The 19,441-nt window shown below is 42.4% G+C and overlaps 1 protein-coding gene across 3 annotated transcripts in view; it reads left to right on the top strand.

Moving 5' to 3' along the window:
• The window catches only part of OGDHL (oxoglutarate dehydrogenase L), a 65,424-nt gene that overhangs the window by 5,841 nt on the left and 40,142 nt on the right, over positions 1–19,441 (top strand). Inside the window, exons 1-6 of one of the 3 annotated variants that reach the window (XM_079975607.1) lie at positions 676–744; positions 4,088–4,319; positions 10,480–10,671; positions 15,381–15,483; positions 16,118–16,233; positions 17,130–17,284. In XM_079975607.1, coding sequence (XP_079831733.1) covers positions 4,113–4,319; positions 10,480–10,671; positions 15,381–15,483; positions 16,118–16,233; positions 17,130–17,284 — 773 coding nt within the window. In that variant the 5' untranslated portion in view covers positions 676–744; positions 4,088–4,112. Of the gene's footprint in view, positions 1–675; positions 745–2,658; positions 2,776–4,087; positions 4,320–10,479; positions 10,672–15,380; positions 15,484–16,117; positions 16,234–17,129; positions 17,285–19,441 lie in introns of those variants that run through there. The other 2 variants (XM_079975605.1, XM_079975606.1) reach the window with 2 other exon arrangements.

Below are 19,441 nucleotides of genomic sequence, written 5' to 3'. Positions count from 1 at the left end.
AGAAACGGCTTAGTCATGGTGGCCACATGACCTGGAAGCTGTACGCTGGCTCCCTCGGCCAATAAAGCGAGATGAGCGCCACAACCCCAGAGTCGGTCACGAGTGGACCTCATGGTCAGGGGTCCCTTTACCTTTACCTTCATAGATATTGATTAATAATGTTGAATGAAAAATGTTATGATACTAAACTTTGTGAGAGTAAGCAAATCTGTCTGACCATGTGGATAATCCATCCATGAGATAATCCATGAGATGGATTATTGTTTAAAAGGGACTGTTATAGAAAAAACCCTGCTCCTTTTCCCTTATGGGGTATCCAAGACCCCATATAGAGTCCTTAAGTGGGTTCCCTATTGGTAGGAGAAAATAACAGAGGCCAACCAGATAATGAGAAGCAAAGCAGCTAGTAAGCCTGATCTTTATTAAACTGTTGCAACAGGGTGCAGGAGGGAGGAGGAACCCAGAACAATGGTGTGCAAGCCCTTATATAGACTTTTGAAATTGCCCACCCTGTAACTCAAGACCACCCTCAAAACATCATACATACATCACAAAAGGGGGTGGTCTACAGCAGAAATACATCACAGAAGGCGGTCTACAGCAGAAATCCTGTTTGCCAGGATATCTGTTAAAGAATGCTTTACCTGGGCAGCCTGGCCATTTTTTTGTGATGGTAAATACTTTAATTCCTGAAACCAGATGATAGGCTCACCCTTTTCATACACAAATACGCCCTTAAGACAGGTAAGCAAGATACAATGGAGAGGCTTTCCCATTTCTTTTCTCCTTGCAGAGAAATATTTGAGGTCAATTTGGGAGAGTCAAAATGGTTTGGGAGAGTCAAAATGACTTCAGGATTGCTCTCCTGTGCTATTTCAGACACGTGGTTTATATACTTATGTATGTGTTTGCCTTGTGCATTTATGAACGTTTATTTTATATTTCAGATCTTAGAACTCTTATAACAAGTCACTGACATTACTTTGTAGTCTCAAGATATTTTTTTTATTTTTAAGTTGACTGATAACCACAGAAAGATGGTTTTGTTTTCCCTTTTGGGGGGAAACTTTTAATTTTACAGTTACACTGTAAATAAGATTTTAACTATTTTTCAAAAATTACATTTATCCATAAAGTTAATTAAAGTTTTTGTTGTACTTGTCCTGTTTCATATTGTGTATTTAAATCACCCCAGAAATTAATTCATCAAGTGAAATAGCCTTTGGCTATCTACGTACACATAAAGATTTTTTTAAAAAATGCTATGGTTTGGATACTAATGAGTGGAAGGAAGTTTCCTTCCTTCTTCTCCAGCCCCATCCCTTCTGAAAACTTGGATATACAGTGGTACCTCGGGTTACATACGCTTCAGGTTACATACGCTTCAGGTTACATACGCTTCAGGTTACAGACTCTGCTAACCCAGAAATAGTGCTTCAGGTTAAGAACTTTGCTTCTGGATAAGAACAGAAATTGTGCTCTGGCGGAGCGGCGGCAGCAGGAGGCCCCATTAGCTAAAGTGGTGCTTCAGGTTAAGAACAGTTTCAGGTTAAGAACAGACCTCCGGAACGAATTAAGTACTTAACCCGAGGTACCACTGTACAGTTGTCAGATACGTTTTGGAAACTTTTTCATATGTGATGGACATGTAGAAAGGGGTAAGAATATTGGGAAATGATCTATAATGTGTGGAAAAAATTGTTTAAATTAGCTTCCCAAAAAAGTCCTTTTGTTGGGAATAACCCAGATAGAAATTCCCAGGTGCCAGAAAAAATTGTTTATTTATACAACAGCAGCGGCCTGTTGTCTATTAGCCCCAAAATAGAAAGTGAGCGAGGTCCCTTGTAAAAACGATTGGCCTCTTAAGATGTTGCAATATGCAGAACTTGCAGATTTAACACACAGAATATGAGAGCAGGAAGAATGTATATTTAGAGAAGAGTGAAAATATTTATTGAATATATGAAAAATAATTGTACACAGCTGAAAACGCTGGCAGCATTAAGATAAATTCAACAGAGTATCCAATGTTTGATTGATGTAAAAGTGGAAAACTGATTTGAATGGTTATAGTAAAAGTATAACCATTGAATGGTTATAGTAAAAGTATGGGACGCAGGTGGCGCTGTGGGTTAAAGCCTCAGCGCCTAGGGCTTGCCGATCGAAAGGTCGGCGGTTCGAATCCCTGCGGTGGGGTGTGCTCCCGCTGCTCGGTCCCAGCGCCTGCCAACCTAGCAGTTCGAAAGCACCTCCGGGTGCAAGTAGATAAATAGGGACCGCTTACCAGCGGGAAGGTAAACGGCGTTTCCGTGTGCGGCTCTGGCTCGCCAGAGCAGCGATGTCACGCTGGCCACGTGACCCGGAAGTGTCTCCGGACAGCGCTGGCCCCTGGCCTCTTAAGTGAGATGGGCGCACAACCCCAGAGTCTGTCAAGACTGGCCCGTACGGGCAGGGGTACCTTTACCTTTACCTTTTAGTAAAAGTATCATATGTCATATGAATCATAGAAGGAGAAGAAGGGACGTCACTGGATATTTTAAAGTTTGTAAAATGTTTGAAATTATATATGTAAAGATTAAAACTACCCACAGGTTGTAAGGACAGGAATAGATTTGTGGGTTAGACAGGGAAATAAGACCAAGGTAGCTAAATAAAATGCATGTTACAATCAGTGGACTGAGGAACAGAAACAGGAAGGAAGAATATGTGATAACTAAGGAGGTTTGAAGATAAAGGGCAGAGCAAATGGGAAGGAGGGATTATTAAGATGAGCAGGTGAGTTTTCATATTTATGAATTAACTAGCCACTTGTATCAGATAAAATCTTTCAACCATGGAGTGATCCTAACATCTCAGGAGATTTTCATTACTGTTTTTCATTATGGTTGATGTAGTCGTTATTGCTGTTGTTCTATTTTCTTTTTCCATATATATTCTCAAAAATGGTAAAGTGACATTTTTAAAGGACGGATTGAAAAAAGAGCATCTAAACGAGACAGTATATCAATTCCTTTTGTTGATTAGCTTAGTTTTCCATCCTGAAACATCCTTTTTGGGGGGCACGGTGTGGTGCGTGAGTCAACTCCAATGCATATCCTTAGTGAAAGTATGTGTGATCAGATTGATGTTCTGCTGTATGGCATTTGGCAAAAAATAAATAAATCCTGTACAAGGTTATAAAAATGAAGAATTACTGTGACGTTCTGGTCATTAGTCAGAAGTGGCTTGCTTGCTGGATTGGAGCTGTTTTGGTTGCTTGCTACCTGAAAGGTGGGTCACTGTTGCTTATCAGGTGGGAGAGGGGTGGTGTTGTAGAGAGGCTGGTTCAGTGCAAAGGGTACCAGATTGACTCCACTGGAACATCTGTATTGCCCCAGTCTCCCCATTTCATTGCCCCCTCCTTCTCTCTAAGCAGCAGCAGCTCACCTGCCAGGAAGCTAACACAGCATCTCTTGCCCATTGCTATTGTCAAGATGTTTTAAATACTGACTTCCTGTCTGTTGCCCATGAATACAGATAAGTCTATAAACTGTGCATCAGAATGAAGTACCGTAATTTCTTTAGCATTCCTGACATCAGGAGTTCTTTTATTTCACAGGATCTATTTCTCATTTAGCTGAAAATTACCTTGATAGAATATGCAACATGTGTAAAAGTGATCATTGTGGGATGTATATAGAAAAATCTGTTGGTGAGGAACAATGAACTATCAGCCAAAATAATCACAGCAATAGCATCACTGTACATGGATAGATAGTGATGTAAGAGTGTGTTATTGTAATAATTATTGGGGATCAACTAGGGATTAAGCAGAAGCAATGACAACGCTGTCTTCTTGAAACACTAATGTTGCTGAATTAGATTTCAAGTGTAGCTTCCGGCCCTGCAGGAAGCTGTGTGCTAATAATTCTTGTTAAAATCAATGGCTTTCACCGTTAAGTATTTCTTAGGAATTGGATTTCTGTCATCTAGGACAAGATTCTGTTTCTAAGTAGATGCTCTATTAAAAAGGAAAGCCTTTAATTGCAAGATACCCATTAAGTGTTGGCTGCTTTTCTAATTCCTTTTTACCGTTTTCTCTCAACAGAAAATCATCTACGAAATACACAAAAATGAGTCATTTGCGGCTGATCGCTGCTACCCTGAAACATCGTGGCATTTGTTCGTTGATGAAGAAAAATGTAAACAAAAAAGAATTTCTGCCAGGTCGGAGTTATGTTTCACCGGGAGCCACAGAACCATTCTTGAGTGGAAGTAATTCAAATTACGTTGAGGAAATGTATTATGCTTGGCTTGACAATCCAAAAAGTGTGCATAAGGTAATGCTATATATGTATATATATATATAATTTACTAGGACATTTCCACAGCTAGAAATCTGAAGTTTGATACACATTGTGGCTTGAGCCTAGATTTCCTGAGCAAAATTCCCTTTCCTGTTTTAGCCCTCTGTGCATTCCTTGTCTACTCAGAAGTAAAGCCCACCATGCTCTCTTTTATATTTAGAATTGAAGCATTTATTTTATATTGGTGAACATATGTGAATTTGCCTGAAATAAATTGGGTTCTTGCAACCATTCATTCCAAGTGGTCACATAGACAGCTTTTGAAAGTACTCAAAAGTAGTGCTCACAAAATAATATTATTCTTCTTACAAGAGCAAATGGAGGGGGAAAGTGCATGGTAGGCTCACAACTGCAATATCTCAAGGATCTCCCCATATATACCGCCCCAGACCCTGCAGTCATCATCTGAGGCCCTTCTTTGTGTGCCACAAGTGGGGCATTTGTGGAATGCTCTCCCAAGGGAGGCTCACCTGGCGCCTTCATTATATCTCTTTAGGTGCCAGATGAAAATGTTTCTCTTCAGCCAGGCGTTCAGCTCTGGCTTTTAAAATGTGTTGGTGGGAGGAGGGTCTTGTTTTGTTTTTGTTTTATTATGTATTTTGTATTCTCATTTTGTATTTTTCTGTTGTGAACAATATTCTGTTGTGGATATTCATAATATCATCTTTATTAATATTATTTAACAACAACAACTGGTGATAGGCGGGAGTTCATCCTGCTGGCCAGACAGGCCACTTGAGCACCCTCAGAACTGTCTTTTCAGTTCAGTGCCCTGGCAGGCAGGCAGGAAGCCATCATGGAATGGGTTCATTTCTGCCACCATTTCCCTCTCCTCCATGCGGGGTTATGGGAGGCCATAGCATAGCACAGGGGTCCCCAACCTGTGGCCCACGGAGGCTGTTTAACCAGCCCACGAGCCACCCCTGAACCAAGCCACTCGCTGGGCGAGTCCCCGCCCGCTGCGCTAAACCAGTGCAGCATGGCGCGGGGACTCTCTTCTGTGGCTCTGGAAATCAATTCTGCACATGCCCAGACGCCAGAAATCATGTCTGTGTGTGTCCGCAGTGCCGGAAATTGCTTCTGCGCATGCCCAGATGCCGAAAATTGTGCCTGTGCAGAAGCGATTTCCGGCGTCACACTGCGCCGGCCCGGCCCACGGAGAATCTCCGTGGGATTGATCCGGCCCATGTCCTGTAAGCCCTGCTGACCTCTGGCATAGCATAACCTTCACTTAGGGATCTGAGTCAACTGGGAATGGATTGCCAGGTTTCTGTAGAACATGGCTGCCAGAATTTTCACTGGTATAGCCAGGATTTTTCATGCTGCACCTTTCATGAAAGAATAGTGTTTGCTCCTCATTTGCTCCTGAGTCTTCTTTAAGCTCCGAGTGCCTTTCTCTTGAAGCCAGGTTTGAGAAGGGGTGCTTCCTTGGGCATCTGGTCCTGTGTCTTAAGATTTTCTGCAGGGGCCTTTCTTTGAGTACCTTCTGCAGCAGAGGTTCATTATGTATTTAGAAAGTATAGGACTTTTTTGTGATGGTGCTCCAAATAAACATTTCTGCACTAACGTTACAGTCTTTTTGGTGTCAGGCAGTGCTTTTTCCCCTAGAAAAATTGGTGCCAGTACTCACCATGAAGTTGTTACAGTAAGTGCCATACTTTTTAACAACAAAAAAAGAGGTGCTGTTACTGTATACTCTTGAGTACCCCTTGAAAAAAAGCACTGGTGTCAGCTTACCTTTGTATTCCTGCCAGCATTTTAGATGACCTTTTGGTTAGAACTGCTTTATCCTAGTCTTAATTGTGTTTTATTTTTGTCTGCTTCTTATCCTGGTTGTTGTTACCTTAATAAAAATAATGTGTTAAAAATATGTGAGTAGTTTTATTCTCAGTTTTGAACATCTCCTTGGAATCTTTTGAGGAAGGGCATTCAGAAATATTTTAAGTAAATATACTGATAGAGATGCTTGTGTCACTCCTGGACAGAGATAGTGGGCCTGCAAGCCAGACTGAGCAATAGTCCCTCCTGTGTCACTTTTGCAGAAGATAGTGGGTTGGTTTTTTTTAAAAAATACTGCTAACTATTGTGATAATTTGTGGTGTTTGATTCTCTCTCTCTCTCTCTGTCTCTGCATGTGTGTGTTTCTATGCTTGCGTGAATACATGTGTTTTAAAGCTGTGGCTTGCTTTTGGATATCGTCCTAGGTGTTTTGTAACTGGTGATTAACAGGACAAAAATAAATGGCTTGGGCTAATAAAGCTAAGGGATGAACGTCAGTGGAGATAAATGGATATAAAAAGCATGGTATAGAACTGAAAACACTTCATTAAAAGTTGTCAGAAGCAAGGCTTGTAATCACTTGGAGTTTTAAGGTTGAGTAACTTTCTGTCACCTTGCCCAGGTTACTGGATTTATTAAAAGTATCAATAAAGCTTGGGAAGCAGGTGGCATTGTGGTCTAAACCACAGAGCCTAGGGCTTGCCGATCAGAAGGTCAGCGGTTTGAATCCCTGCGACAGGGTGAGCTCCTGTTGTTCGGTCCCTGCTCCTGCCAACCTAGCAGTTCGAAAGCACATCAAAGTGCAAGTAGATAAATACTTTCCAGTGGGAAAGTAAACGGCGTTTCCGTGTGCTGCTCTGGTTCACCAGAAGCAGCTTAGTCATGCTGGCCACATGACCCGGAAGCTGTCTGCGGACAAACGCTGGCTCCCTCGGCCTATAGAGCGAGATGAGCGCCGCAACCCCAGAGTCATCCGTGACTGGACCTAATGGTCAGGGGTACCTTTAGCTTTACCTTTATCAATAAAGCTAGTTAGAGGAACTTTGTATACTGAAGCCAAGTAAGAGTAAACCCATGTAATGAAGAGCCTGGCAGTGCTAAGGCTCGTTTAAAAGGAATAGGTCAAAGCATCACACAAATACAGCTGAATCAGTTAGCAAATGATTTGTCAAACATGATTTTTGACTGTATTTTTTTTCTACTAGTATTTGCATACTAGCATGTAACTGCTTTTTCTGCTACAGTCCAAAGCCATAGCTCCAGCCTGTGAAAACATACATGGAAGTCAGTCCTGTTGAGTTCAGAGAAAGGCATGTTCAAGCCTGATGCCTGACAATTAAAAAACAATCCTGCTCCACAATATGCTCATTTGAATGGTGCACCTACACCTAATAAATGCAGTGTTCTCATACCAGCCCATAGAGTCCTAGTTGCACACGTAAGTGTAACAATCCAGTTTAAACAAAATGACAAGTGTGTGGAACCCTGCACAATTCTGTCCAATTATGTCCCTCATGTTTGAGTTAGACCTCACTTTATTTAGATGATTTGTATTCTACTCTCTGTATGTCTTCCAGAGTGGCCAGTGTAAGCTTTGATTGTATTCTTTTTTAATTAAAGCTTACGTTGGCCATATATATATATATATATATATGTGTGTGTGTGTGTGTGTATGTATATGTATATGTGTTTTGGCAGACAACAATAAAACAATTACAAACAAGGTTGCCTCTTTTGCAGCAGTAGATCGAAAAATTCACTGCAATTTTCTAAAAATCTATACCCTGAACTGCAAAGACCATCCGCATAGTATTTTGATGTTGTTAATCTCAGTTTGTTTGGGGTAATTTTATATATTAGTGCTAGGTTTTCTCCCTGCTTCCCTAGCAGGAGTTTAGATCTGCTACCAATTTGGTATTGTAGGTACTTCTACTGTTCCCGTGTTTTGTAATGGCCATTGGGCAACAGGCAAATAATATCTCTCACACCTACTAAGAGGACTGTAGTCCTAAGCACTTTACCAGGAAATAGGTGCCCGTGGGAGTAACAGCTGAGTAAACAGATTTCAGATTGGGCTGTAACCTAGAAAGCATTTTCTAGAACTACCTTTCCCCCAACTGATCTTTTGGGTTAGCTTTTCTTACAGTGCTCTTTGCTCTGTCCTCTCTTGTCCCTACTAATCCTTTGCTCCACTAGTGCAAAGTAGCATCTGAAATGACTCTAGGAATGAAATGATACAAGCCCTGAGAAAGGTGTCATTATTTCTGCTCATAGAATGGTGTCAGGGCCATAGATCATAAAGAAGAGACTTGACAAGGCTCAGCTATTGCTATCACAAGATTAATTGAAAAAAACTGCTTGGTTGTCTATTGAATACACAACAGTTGCCATGTTTTCCTGTATGCAACCAGTCTACCATGAGAGCGTAATGACTTCCTTGATATTGTTTGCTTGGAGATGAGTGCTGGTTTTTTTTTTTTTTTTGTAAAAAAATATATCAAGTTATTATACCTAACACTCAATGGTAATAATGCTTAAAAGCCATACAGCTAACATTTGAGTGTTTTAGTCATCACCACTGGGCAGTAAGAAAAAAATAAATGAAATACACGAAAGCAGGGGAGCCATTCTTAACACTAGATTTTATAAACAGTTGTATTCTAGCTCTAGGCTTCAATCCTAATCCCAATCTGCACTGTTGGAGGGGTTGATAATTCAGCAGATGTCCTTGTCTGCTGGCCTGTACAGGTGGTGGTGTTCCACCGCTAGAGACCGCTGCTGTAGCCCCAGGAAGTACAGTGGAGGAAGCGCTACACCCAACAGTGTTCTACGGCCCATAGAGGGCCTAAATATGGGGTGTTAGCGGTTTGGAAAAAGCCAGAGCTGAGCCAGACATGGATCTACTGGATTTTAAACTGGGCCAGCACCTGGAAAGGGGGCTTTGCTGTGCCAGCCTAAAACTGGTACAGTGAAAAAAAGAATCTGCCCACCTCCCACCCTTCCTGGCCAGCTTTCTCACTTAAAATGATTGGATTATGTAACCTTCATATGCTGTTTCTTATTGATGATAATAATGATAATGATGATGATGATGATGATAGTAATAATAATAATAATAATAATAATAATAATAATTTATATCCTGCCCATCTGGCTGCGTTTCCCCAGCCACTCTGGGTGGCTTACAACATATGAAACACAACAAAACACCAAACATTAAAAAACAAGATATCCTATACAAGCAACAAACCAACCAATGAATCAATAAAAACCAATAACAGTAATAGCAAATAGTTTACAGTTATACCCAGATTAAAGTAACCACCAACCCCAACTAAACATTTAACCAACACCAACCTGACAAAAATGAAACAGAGGAGCCAAAATTGGAACCTTTTAAAACCTTTTAGCCAGTTGCCCCAACCCTAGGAGTTGAGCCATCAATGTCCCTCCAGCCTCCCAGGAGCCTCTTTGAGCTGTTCAAGGTGAGTCTGGGCCCCTCCCTCTAGGTCAGGTAGAAATGGGCCTGGCAGCAGGGAGCAGGTCTTTCTTCCAGCACTCAGGCAGCAGCACTTTAAAGCACATTGCACAAATGTCGGGGGCATCTACAAAATATAGGACAATACAGGTGAGTAGATTGTGTTCCTTATGGTCCATGATTTTCGGAGCTTTCTGACAGCACAGTCTCTCCCCTCAAATTTTATTAGTACTGACTTGTTTAAATCAGTAGTTGTTCGCCCCAGGTCTGAAAAAAGGATCTTGTAAGCCATCTTGCTACCTAAGACTTACCTTTGAACTATTTTTGTCTTATCACTGAGACCTACACAAAATGTTGCAGTGTATCACTAATCCCTAAGAAGCATGCTCTTGCAGGGCTCCAGGCAGCTACAAAGAGGAGCCCCGTAGTACAGTGGTACCTCAGGTTACATACACTTCAGGTTACAGACGCTTCAGGTTACAGACTCCGCTAACCCAGAAATAGTGCTTCAGGTTAAGAACTTTGCTTCAGGATGAGAACAGAAATCGTGCTCCGGCGGCGCGGCAGCAGCAGGCGGCCCCATTAGCTAAAGTGGTGCTTCAGGTTAAGAACAGTTTCAGGTTAAGAACGGACCTCCGGAACGAATTAAGTACTTAACCTGAGGTACCACTGTACTTTGAGTGGGGATGGTAGTGAAATATTGGTTTAAGCGCTAGATAATAGAGAGGGATAGCAAAAAGAATTAGGGACAAGGAAATGAAGGGATTGAATTTATCACCTGCATTGTTTTCTTTTCAAACTTCTTAGGGCTATAATAGCTTTCTATTTCCTGTTTCCCCTGCTTCTTCCTCTCTCTTTCCCCCCCACCCTGTCTAGTCATGGGATTTATTTTTCCGAAATGCTACTGCTGGAGCCCTTCCTGGACAAGCCTTTCAAACTCCTTTACCGGACCTTTCAGGAAGCAAAACATCCCTTGTCCAAAGCCATGGACTGACAAAGTCACCTGCGAAAGCTGAGAAACTGGTTGAGGATCATCTGGCTGTGCAGTCATTGATCAGAGCGTATCAGGTCAGTGTACAGAAATTCGCCTGCAGCAGCTGAGGATGTTTGCTTATAACAGCGTTTTGTAAATAATACGCAGCTAAGGAGCCGCTTCTTCATAGGTGTTTAAGGGCATTTCCACACAACACTTTATTCTGGACTCAGAGCTGTTCGTGCATGCAATATTTTGCATCATCCACATCCTCCCCCAAATGAAACATTTTTGGTTTCTGAATCCCCTTAAATTTCTATTCTTATAGATTCCTTGTCATGCTAATCTAAAAAGCAACCAGAATATTGTCAGACAAGTGATTTGCACGGGACCCCCTGACTAATTTTTTTAAAAAGATTTTTAAAATTGAACTGTTTTTGCGGCTGTTGCGTAATGCTCTCTGAATGATAAATTAGTGTGCTGCAATAACTCCCGCTAACTTTGCTTTATACACACATACTGTCACTGTGTGTATTAATTGGAGGTTTTTGATATGCAGAAGGCCTTTTTCTTACAAAATACAGCCAAAACAAATGACTTGCATTCTGTCATAGGAGAATCACCATTTATTAAAAAGATGAATTAGCAGAAGATCATTGAAATGCTGTACTATATGCAGAATTATTGTTTCTTCTGTCTTTATTTTTCCCCCTTGGACTTCGCAATTAGTCAAGACAAAAGCCGATTAAAAAAAAATAAAAGGTCTGTGGCAAATATTTGTGGGAGATCTTTACTGCATACTTACTTTATGCTGTCTGTTTCTGCCTAGTACTGAGAATTAAGGACTGTATTTGCCTAAGTTGTTGTGCAACGATCCCTACTAGTGCAGCAGGACTCTCCCACCCCATCCCCCAAACTGGTTCTCGAGAATTCAGAGAATTCCCAGAACAGTGCATTGTGGGGGCATAGAGGGGATATGGTTCTCTTGGGCAAGCAGAAATGCTTGCACTGGTGGATTTATCCCCTTAGTGCTACTTTGACTGCAACTCTGAATTTTTCAAAATAAATGTTTGCAACAATTGGCCTTAAGTAAGAAGAGCCCTGCTGAATCGGATCAAAGGTCCATTTAATGACACGTGCCATGGGAGCCAACTCCTAGGGGCCAAGGTCCCTTCAGCCTCCCCAATAAAATATCCGAGGGGGACACCCCCCCAAGTTGATGGACATTGCCATTCAAAGGTGTACATGCACCGCATCATGTGATCAATTATGCTTACCTCCCCCCCCCCAAGAAGGGACGCGGGTGGCACTGTGGTCTAAACCACTGAGCCTCTTGGGCTTGCCGATCAGAAGGTTGGCAGTTCGAATCCCCATGACGGGGTGAGCTCCTGTTGTTCGGTCCCTTCTCCTGCCCCCCTAGCAGTCCGAAAGCACGTCAAAGTGTAAGTAGATAAATAGGTACCGCTCCAGCGGGAAGGTAAACGGCATTTCCATGCGCTGCTCTGGTTCGTCAGAAGCGAACAGAATTGGACAGAATTTAGGAACACTTGAAAAGGGCTAACTCACAGTTGCAAGTGTGAACAGTGTGCTAAACTATGTTCTTCATTTCACATTGCTCAACAATGAGTTCCAGCAGGTCTGAATGGGACCAGAGCATGAGCCAAGTGTGTATCCCCTTAAATGCTCCCCAGAATCCTCTGCAGCTTGTAGGGGCATTTCAGCAGAAGGATCTGCAAAGGGTTCATTCAGCTTTCCTACATTGAAAAGCATGGCTTTAATAGAGCAAGCTCCAACAAGTGTTGGAGGTGTAAAGAGAAGGAGGGCACTTTTATCACATGTGGTGGAATTGCAAAAGAATCAAAAATTAGTGAGAAATTATTTATAATGAAATGAAAAGAATGTTTAAGATAACTTTTGTTAAAAGACCAGAAGCCTTCTTGCTAGGTATTACAGGTCAAGACTTGCCAAAAGAGTGGAAAAGACTATTTATGTATGCTACAACAGTGACTAGGGACGCAGGTGGCGCTGTGGGTTAAAGCCTCAGCGCCTAGGGCTTGCCGATCGAAAGGTCGGCGGTTCGAATCCCTGAGGCGGGGTGCGCTCCCGCTGCTCGGTCCCAGCGCCTGCCAACCTAGCAGTTCGAAAGCACCTCCGGGTGCAAGTAGATAAATAGGGACCGCTTACCAGCGGGAAGGTAAACGGCGTTTCCGTGTGCGGCTCTGGCTCTGGCCAGAGTAGCGATGTCACGCTGGCCACGTGACCCGGAAGTGTCTCCGGACAGCGCTGGCCCCTGGCCTCTTAAGTGAGATGGGCGCACAACCCCAGAGTCTGTCAAGACTGGCCCGTACGGGCAGGGGTACCTTTACCTTTACCTTACAACAGTGACTAGGATGTTACTAGCCCAAAGATGGAAAGACAACAAGATACCAACAAAAGAAGCAAACTGATGGAGTATACTGAAATGGTGAAACTTACTGGAAAACTAAGAGACAAGGACAATAGAGACTTTAAGGACTGGGAACCGTATATGTTATATTTACAGAAATATTGTAACGAAGTGGACTCACTAGCAGGGTTTGAGTAAAACACGATTAGGAAAACAAGCATGAAAGTAAAGATGTAAGAATGGGAAAATAATAAAGGGCAAGGTGTAATATAAAAAAGTATGGTACAAAAGTGAGAAGATTGCAACAATATCAAATTAAAAAATTAAGGTAGAATAAACAGACAGGATAAGTAAATATTTAAAGAACCAGAAGAGGAAGCTGAGGGAAGTCATGGGGGGGGGGGTAGGGATTTAGATATACTTTTTGTGATAAAAATGATTGTGTTGTATATAAAATTGTAAAACAATAAAAAATATTTAAAAAGAAAAAGGAAAGCATGGCTTTAAGGGATATAGTTTTTCTCCAAATAAGTTTCTGTCCAAGAATTTTTAGCTCACTGATAGTCCCTGAAAACTACAGCGGCATAACAAGATTCCTTCAGGGCTGCAAGCAAGCTTGCTCAAGTTTGTTCAGGTGACTTGGTGAGACTCTCTCATATGTGTGTGTGTATTCTTCAGCTTCTCATTACTTATATGCAATAACAGAGAGATCAGCCGGAACCCTTTACATCTTTTGAATCAAGCACTCATTTTTCAAAATAATTTTTCACTAAAAAAGGGGGAAATTGACATTCAAGCCACTTATATACTGAACCAGCTAAGAGAAATGCACATGCAGGGAGACTGCCTTGTATGGTAGGCTGGTTAGGTATATGCATCATCTGCTGGATCAGGAACCACAGGCATAAATCTCATGTGCATCTAAGTGTGGGTGCCATCTATTCATGCTACACTGCTTTTCAGTTGGATGAGCACCCAATCCCCATCTGCCAGCGCTGGCCACACTTCTTTAAAATAACAGCTAGATTTGGATTGGGATATCATGATTATTTTTTATCAAGCTGTGTAAAGGTGTGTGGCAGGGGGAGTATTGCATTTGACCAGTAAGGTGGGATGATTTTTTTTTACTTACTGTTACATTTTCCCTACTGAAGAACTTGCATTTTTAGAAATGAATACAATACCAGTAAAATAAATAAATGTTGCAAATAATTGTTCAGATGATGATCCCTATGAAGCACATGTATTTATGTGCATAGTTCTTTGGCAAAAGTTTTTCTGTTTTATGATTAATTTTAATTAATTTTATACTTTTTGTATATACTGCTTAGAAACTACCATAATTCAGCCGTATATTCAGCAATTAAGCAGCAGTTAAGCAGGCAGATTTGCTGCAAGAAGATGACAGGCACTAGCTTGAATGGCTTTAAAAGAGCATGCAAGACATGAATAGAGAATAAGTCCAACAGTTATAACAGCCATGATGGCTACAGACAGTCCTCTCTGTATGCCTCCGAATATCATTTGCAGGGGTGGAACAACAGGCAGGAGCTGTTGCCTTCAGGCCCTGGTTGTGGGATTTGGACAAGAATATGGTTGACTTCTGTATGAAACAGCATGTGGCAAGGGTGCCAACTTGAATAAAATATTGGGGGGAGAAAGGTAAAGGTAAAGGTACCCCTGACCATTAGGTCCAGTTGCGGGCTCATCTCGCTCTATAGGCCGAGGGAGCCGGCGTTTGTCCGCAGACAGCTTCCGGGTCATGTGGCCAGCATGACTAAGCCGCTTCTGGCGAACCAGAGCAGCACACGGAAACGCCATTTACCTTCCCGCCGGAGCGGTACCTATTTATCTACTTGCACTTCGTGCTTTTGAACTGCTAGGTTGGCAGGAGCAGGGACCGAAAAACGGGAGCTCACCCCATCGCGGGGATTCAAACTGCCGACCTTCTGATCGGCAAGCCCTAGGCTCTGTGGTTTAGACCACAGTGCCACCCGCGTTTAGACCGGAATTACTTGAGTGTAATTGTTTTAGGATCTCAAACAATGCTGAGCTTCTAACGCCACTGTAGACAGGCTGTCCACAGTTTGAGCATTCTTTAAGGCATGTTATTACCTATGTTTTTTTAAGCAGGGTGATGAGGGGATGATAAATTTCTTTGGCCACCTTGTTCTTGTAGAAAAATCGTATGCATTGAATGTAGATTCATTTAGCATACAGGCAACAACCGTTTTACGCTTGTTCAATATGTGCGTGACCATATTGCCGCAACCCGGAACTGGCTAGAAAATGATTCTATGGATGAGCTGTGGGAGGGCACCAAAGTTGGTGAGCTCCCTCTTTTGAGTCACCTTATTACTACAATGTTTTCTTCCTTCCCTTTCCTACCGCCTTTCTTACCCACTTCAACCTATGCAGATCCGTGGACACCATGTGGCTCAGTTGGATCCCTTAGGAATCTTGGATGCCGACTTGGATTCATTCATCCCCTCAGATTTAATCACTACTATAGATAAACTAGGTGAGAATTTTAGCTCCTTGGCAGTAAATTAATATCCATGGTGAGGAGCAGGTCTCATGTTTTAAGTGCAACAGGCAGTCAGGTGAGCACTTCAAAACTGAATAGTTGCTCCTGTTTGCAGCGGAGCAAGCAACTCATCTTTAATGAGAGAGTCCTCTAACTTTATGTAAAATTGTCACATATATGAGGAAGATGTGAAAATGGCATTTTCATTCTCATTATAAAAGCAGAAGTGGCCGACATAGTTTTACAAATGATTATTTGCAAGAACTTGGCATGAATTTTAAGAGACGTTGCAAAACAAATGCCTGGCTCCTAAATGCTGATAGGTTAATAAAAATGGGCATGAAAATAAGGATGAAACACAGGAAAAGAGTAGGCAAAGAAACAAGGTGCATGTGTGTTCATGCCAAGGCTATTTGACTTCATTGGTTCATCTCCTGTTAACTTGCATCTTTAAGATACCTTGAAAAATTTTGCCCTCAATGTTTCTGATATTTTCAGGTATGTACCAAATTGCATTATTTGTATCTTAAGGCCACCAAATTAATGAGGTATGTGTGGCTCTGTAGAGTCAATGTTTGAGTTTTGAACTTTTGTTCCTGCCTTCTCACTAATAATGTGTATACCATAGGGTTTTATGGCTTATATGAATCTGACTTGGACAAAGTGTTCCAGTTGCCCACAACCACCTTCATTGGAGGAAATGAGACCATGCTTTCCTTACGAGAGATCATCAAACGGTTGGAGGTAAGTACAATGACATCCTGTATCATTGATTCCTCCTAAAGAGAGTTCAGTTGTCCAGTTATAAATCTTCATTCCTTGGAGTTGTATAAAATACAGCATGCTGGGGGGAAAAAGACTAACATTATTTAATCTTCCAAATGCTTCAAATGAACATTGCAAGGGAAAAGTTGTATGTGGAGTGCCCTGTTACAGTGTAAGAAGTGCTTCCAACTAGAAATAAAAATCAATGACATGCCAACAGAATCTGAGGATGTCACACAGCAGGTGGTATCATTTAAGTATAGACTTGAAGACTTGCCTAAGTTTGAGGAGGTATTAGTAACCAGGTGAGTGGCTCTGGCCTGATCATTTCTCAGACCAGTTGCTAATGTAGGCCTTCACCTTGGGGGCGGGGAGGACTTCTAAGATGTGGCATTGGCCACAGGTGAGTTGTTGCTCCTTATCGAATTGTGGAATGCAGAAGAAGTGGATCCATTTGGCCCAGTTTTGTTAATAGATTCTTAATCCGGTTTTCCAAGTAAGAGTGCCTTGTGCCATTTCTGTTTTGAGGTAGCTAGGATTAAACCTGGAGCCTCATAGCCAAAGTATATGGACCATTATGGTTCCTTTGTGTAGTGCATATATGTGTGTTCCTTATGTTATTTTGTGGGGATGTCTAGAAGTGTTTAATTGATTTCTACCAGGAAGGCTTGTGAAAACATAATAGTTTCCAAATGCTGACTGGTTTAGGTATCTAAAGTAGGTCATGGGCTTGTGCACTCTGGCATCTGTACTAGCCCTTAGGAGGAGCTAGTTCCTTGGGTGGAGAGAAAAGTACCTTTTAAGCATAGTTTATACTCTGTCTTTGCCACCTTTTAAACGTTCTCATGCTTTTAATGTATCATTTTACCATCCAGAACACATATTGTCAACACATTGGGCTGGAATTTATGTTTATTAATGATGTGGAACAGTGTGATTGGATCCGGCAGAAGTTTGAGACTCCAGGTGTCATGAAATTCAGCAATGATGAAAAACGGACATTGTTGGCTAGATTGGTGCGGTCAACAAGGTATGTTGGGAAGGAGTGATATAGTCAGGGGTGCTTTCAGCGGCTCCCAGCTGGTTGTCCAGGAATTAAAAAGACAAGGAAAAGTTTCTTACAGCCCTTTTTTTATTTCAATCTTTATAGAACCCAGCCTCTTGGATAATGGTGTTGTCCCAAGTGAATCTCTACCCCCCGTCTCCCCCGCTTCATCATTCTCATCATCTCCTCTATGGGTGCCACTAAGTGCCCTCTGTCTTTGAGCTCTTTGCTCTCCTACTTTTAAGGCTCACTGGGTTCTGGGAGATGGAGGGTCTGGAATGCCTTCTAATGACAATGTGTCAGCCGGGTGTTGTTCTGGCTCTTCCATGATTTCCCAACTTCCCCCCTCATTTGCTTCTGAGCTGCGACCACCCTCAAACCCCTGTTGTAAATCTATACAGTCATACCTCGTGTTGCGTCTGCTGCATGTTGCATCTTTTCGCGTTACGTCCTGTGGCAACCTGGAAGTACTGGAACGGGTATTTCCGCGTTCCGCCGCTTGGGCATTTGCAGAAGCGCTAAATCATGTCGCGCATGTGCATGGACGTGGCACTTCTGGATGCGAACGCTTCGAGTTGCGGACGTGCCTCTGGGACGGATTACGTCCGCAACTCGAGGTTCCACTGTACTGTTTTCCTCTTCCTCCCTGGAAGGGTCAGGATGCGGGGGGAGGGGGTCTCCACCATTCCTCCTCTGCCCAATCCCTGACTCATATGGATTCTAGGTAAAGGTAAAGGTACCCCTGCCCGTATGGGCCAGTCTTGACAGACTCTAGGGTTGTGCGCTCATCTCACTCTAGAGGCCGGGAGCCAGCGCTGTCCGCAGACACTTCCGGGCCACGTGGCCAGCGTGACGAAGCTGCTCTGGCAAACCGGCACCAGAGCAGCACACAGAAACGCCGTTTACCTTCCCGCTATAAAGCGGTACCTATTTATCTACTTGCACTTAAGGGTGCTTTGGAACTGCTAGGTGGGCAGGAGCTGGGACCGAACAACAGGAGCTCACCCCACCGCAGGGATTCGAACCGCCGACCATGCGATCGGCAAGTCCTAGGCACTGAGGTTTTACCCACAGCGCCACCCGCGTCCCTTCATATGGATTCTAGATGGGTCAAAAAAATGGTTAGCATCTCACTATGTGGGAGTTATGGCCACTGCCTTAAAATAGTGGTGTAGCCCCTCTTGAGGAGGGCTTCCCTAGTCCCAAAGGTTTTAGAAAACTACTATCCTGGATGAAGCAGATTATCCAGACCTGTTTCAGTTTCAGGCCCCATTTTAGCATTAAAACAGCCTTGACCACCCTGATTGATGGCCTTTATTGAGAAAGCGACAGGGGAGTGCAACCTAGTTGGTTCTCCTTAATTTCTTAGTGGCCTTTGAAGCCATTGACCCTGATGTTCTTCTGGAACTATTCAGGGGGTTAGAAGCTGCAGGTACTACGTTATAGTACTTTTGCTTCTCCCTTTAGGGTCATTACCAGAGAACCATTCTAGGATGCTTTGCCCAAATAGTTATTGGGCTATGGGGTCCCATAGAGATCTATTATTTGATGGCTTGGGCTGTGGGGAGCTGTAGTTTAAAACATTTGAATGGCAGTGGGGAAGGATGTTTTAGTTGCATTAAATAATAATAATAACATGAAAGCAAGGAGCTGATAAAAATATGGTCATTTTCTATTGGCACGCGCCAGTTCATGAACATAACCATTAAGACTGGTTCTGCTCTAGAGCATTTGGGTAGATATTTTACTTTGTTACTCGGTTATAACATTTGCCTTCTATGGCAATGTTTATATAGTGAGACAGCAGTATATAATTCCTGCCCAAGTTTAATTAAAAGAGAAATGAATTTGAACCAGATGCTTTTTAATAAACAGGTTACCATGGTGTTTGAATGACAGGCTGTTAACAGTCTGCCACACGGAATGTTTTCTCATTTATCTTCCTGATATGTGCACCCCCCCCCCTTCCTCCGCAACATACATATTGTGTCCTGCTGTACATATTGTGTACTGGTTAACTAGAACGATCTGTATAAAAAGCTAGGGAGGAACCTGATATATCCTGTTCATGCAGAAAAAATGCTAGGAAGAGGAATGAATCTCACTGTCTACCTGTCTTGTTCAGAATAAGGACTAGAAAGG

The sequence above is a fragment of the Podarcis cretensis genome (assembly GCF_951804945.1).
Source record: "Podarcis cretensis genome assembly, chromosome: 5".
Taxonomy (NCBI): domain Eukaryota; kingdom Metazoa; phylum Chordata; class Lepidosauria; order Squamata; family Lacertidae; genus Podarcis; species Podarcis cretensis.
Note: the sequence above shows the minus strand (reverse complement) of the source record. Positions and strands in the feature narration are given on the sequence as shown.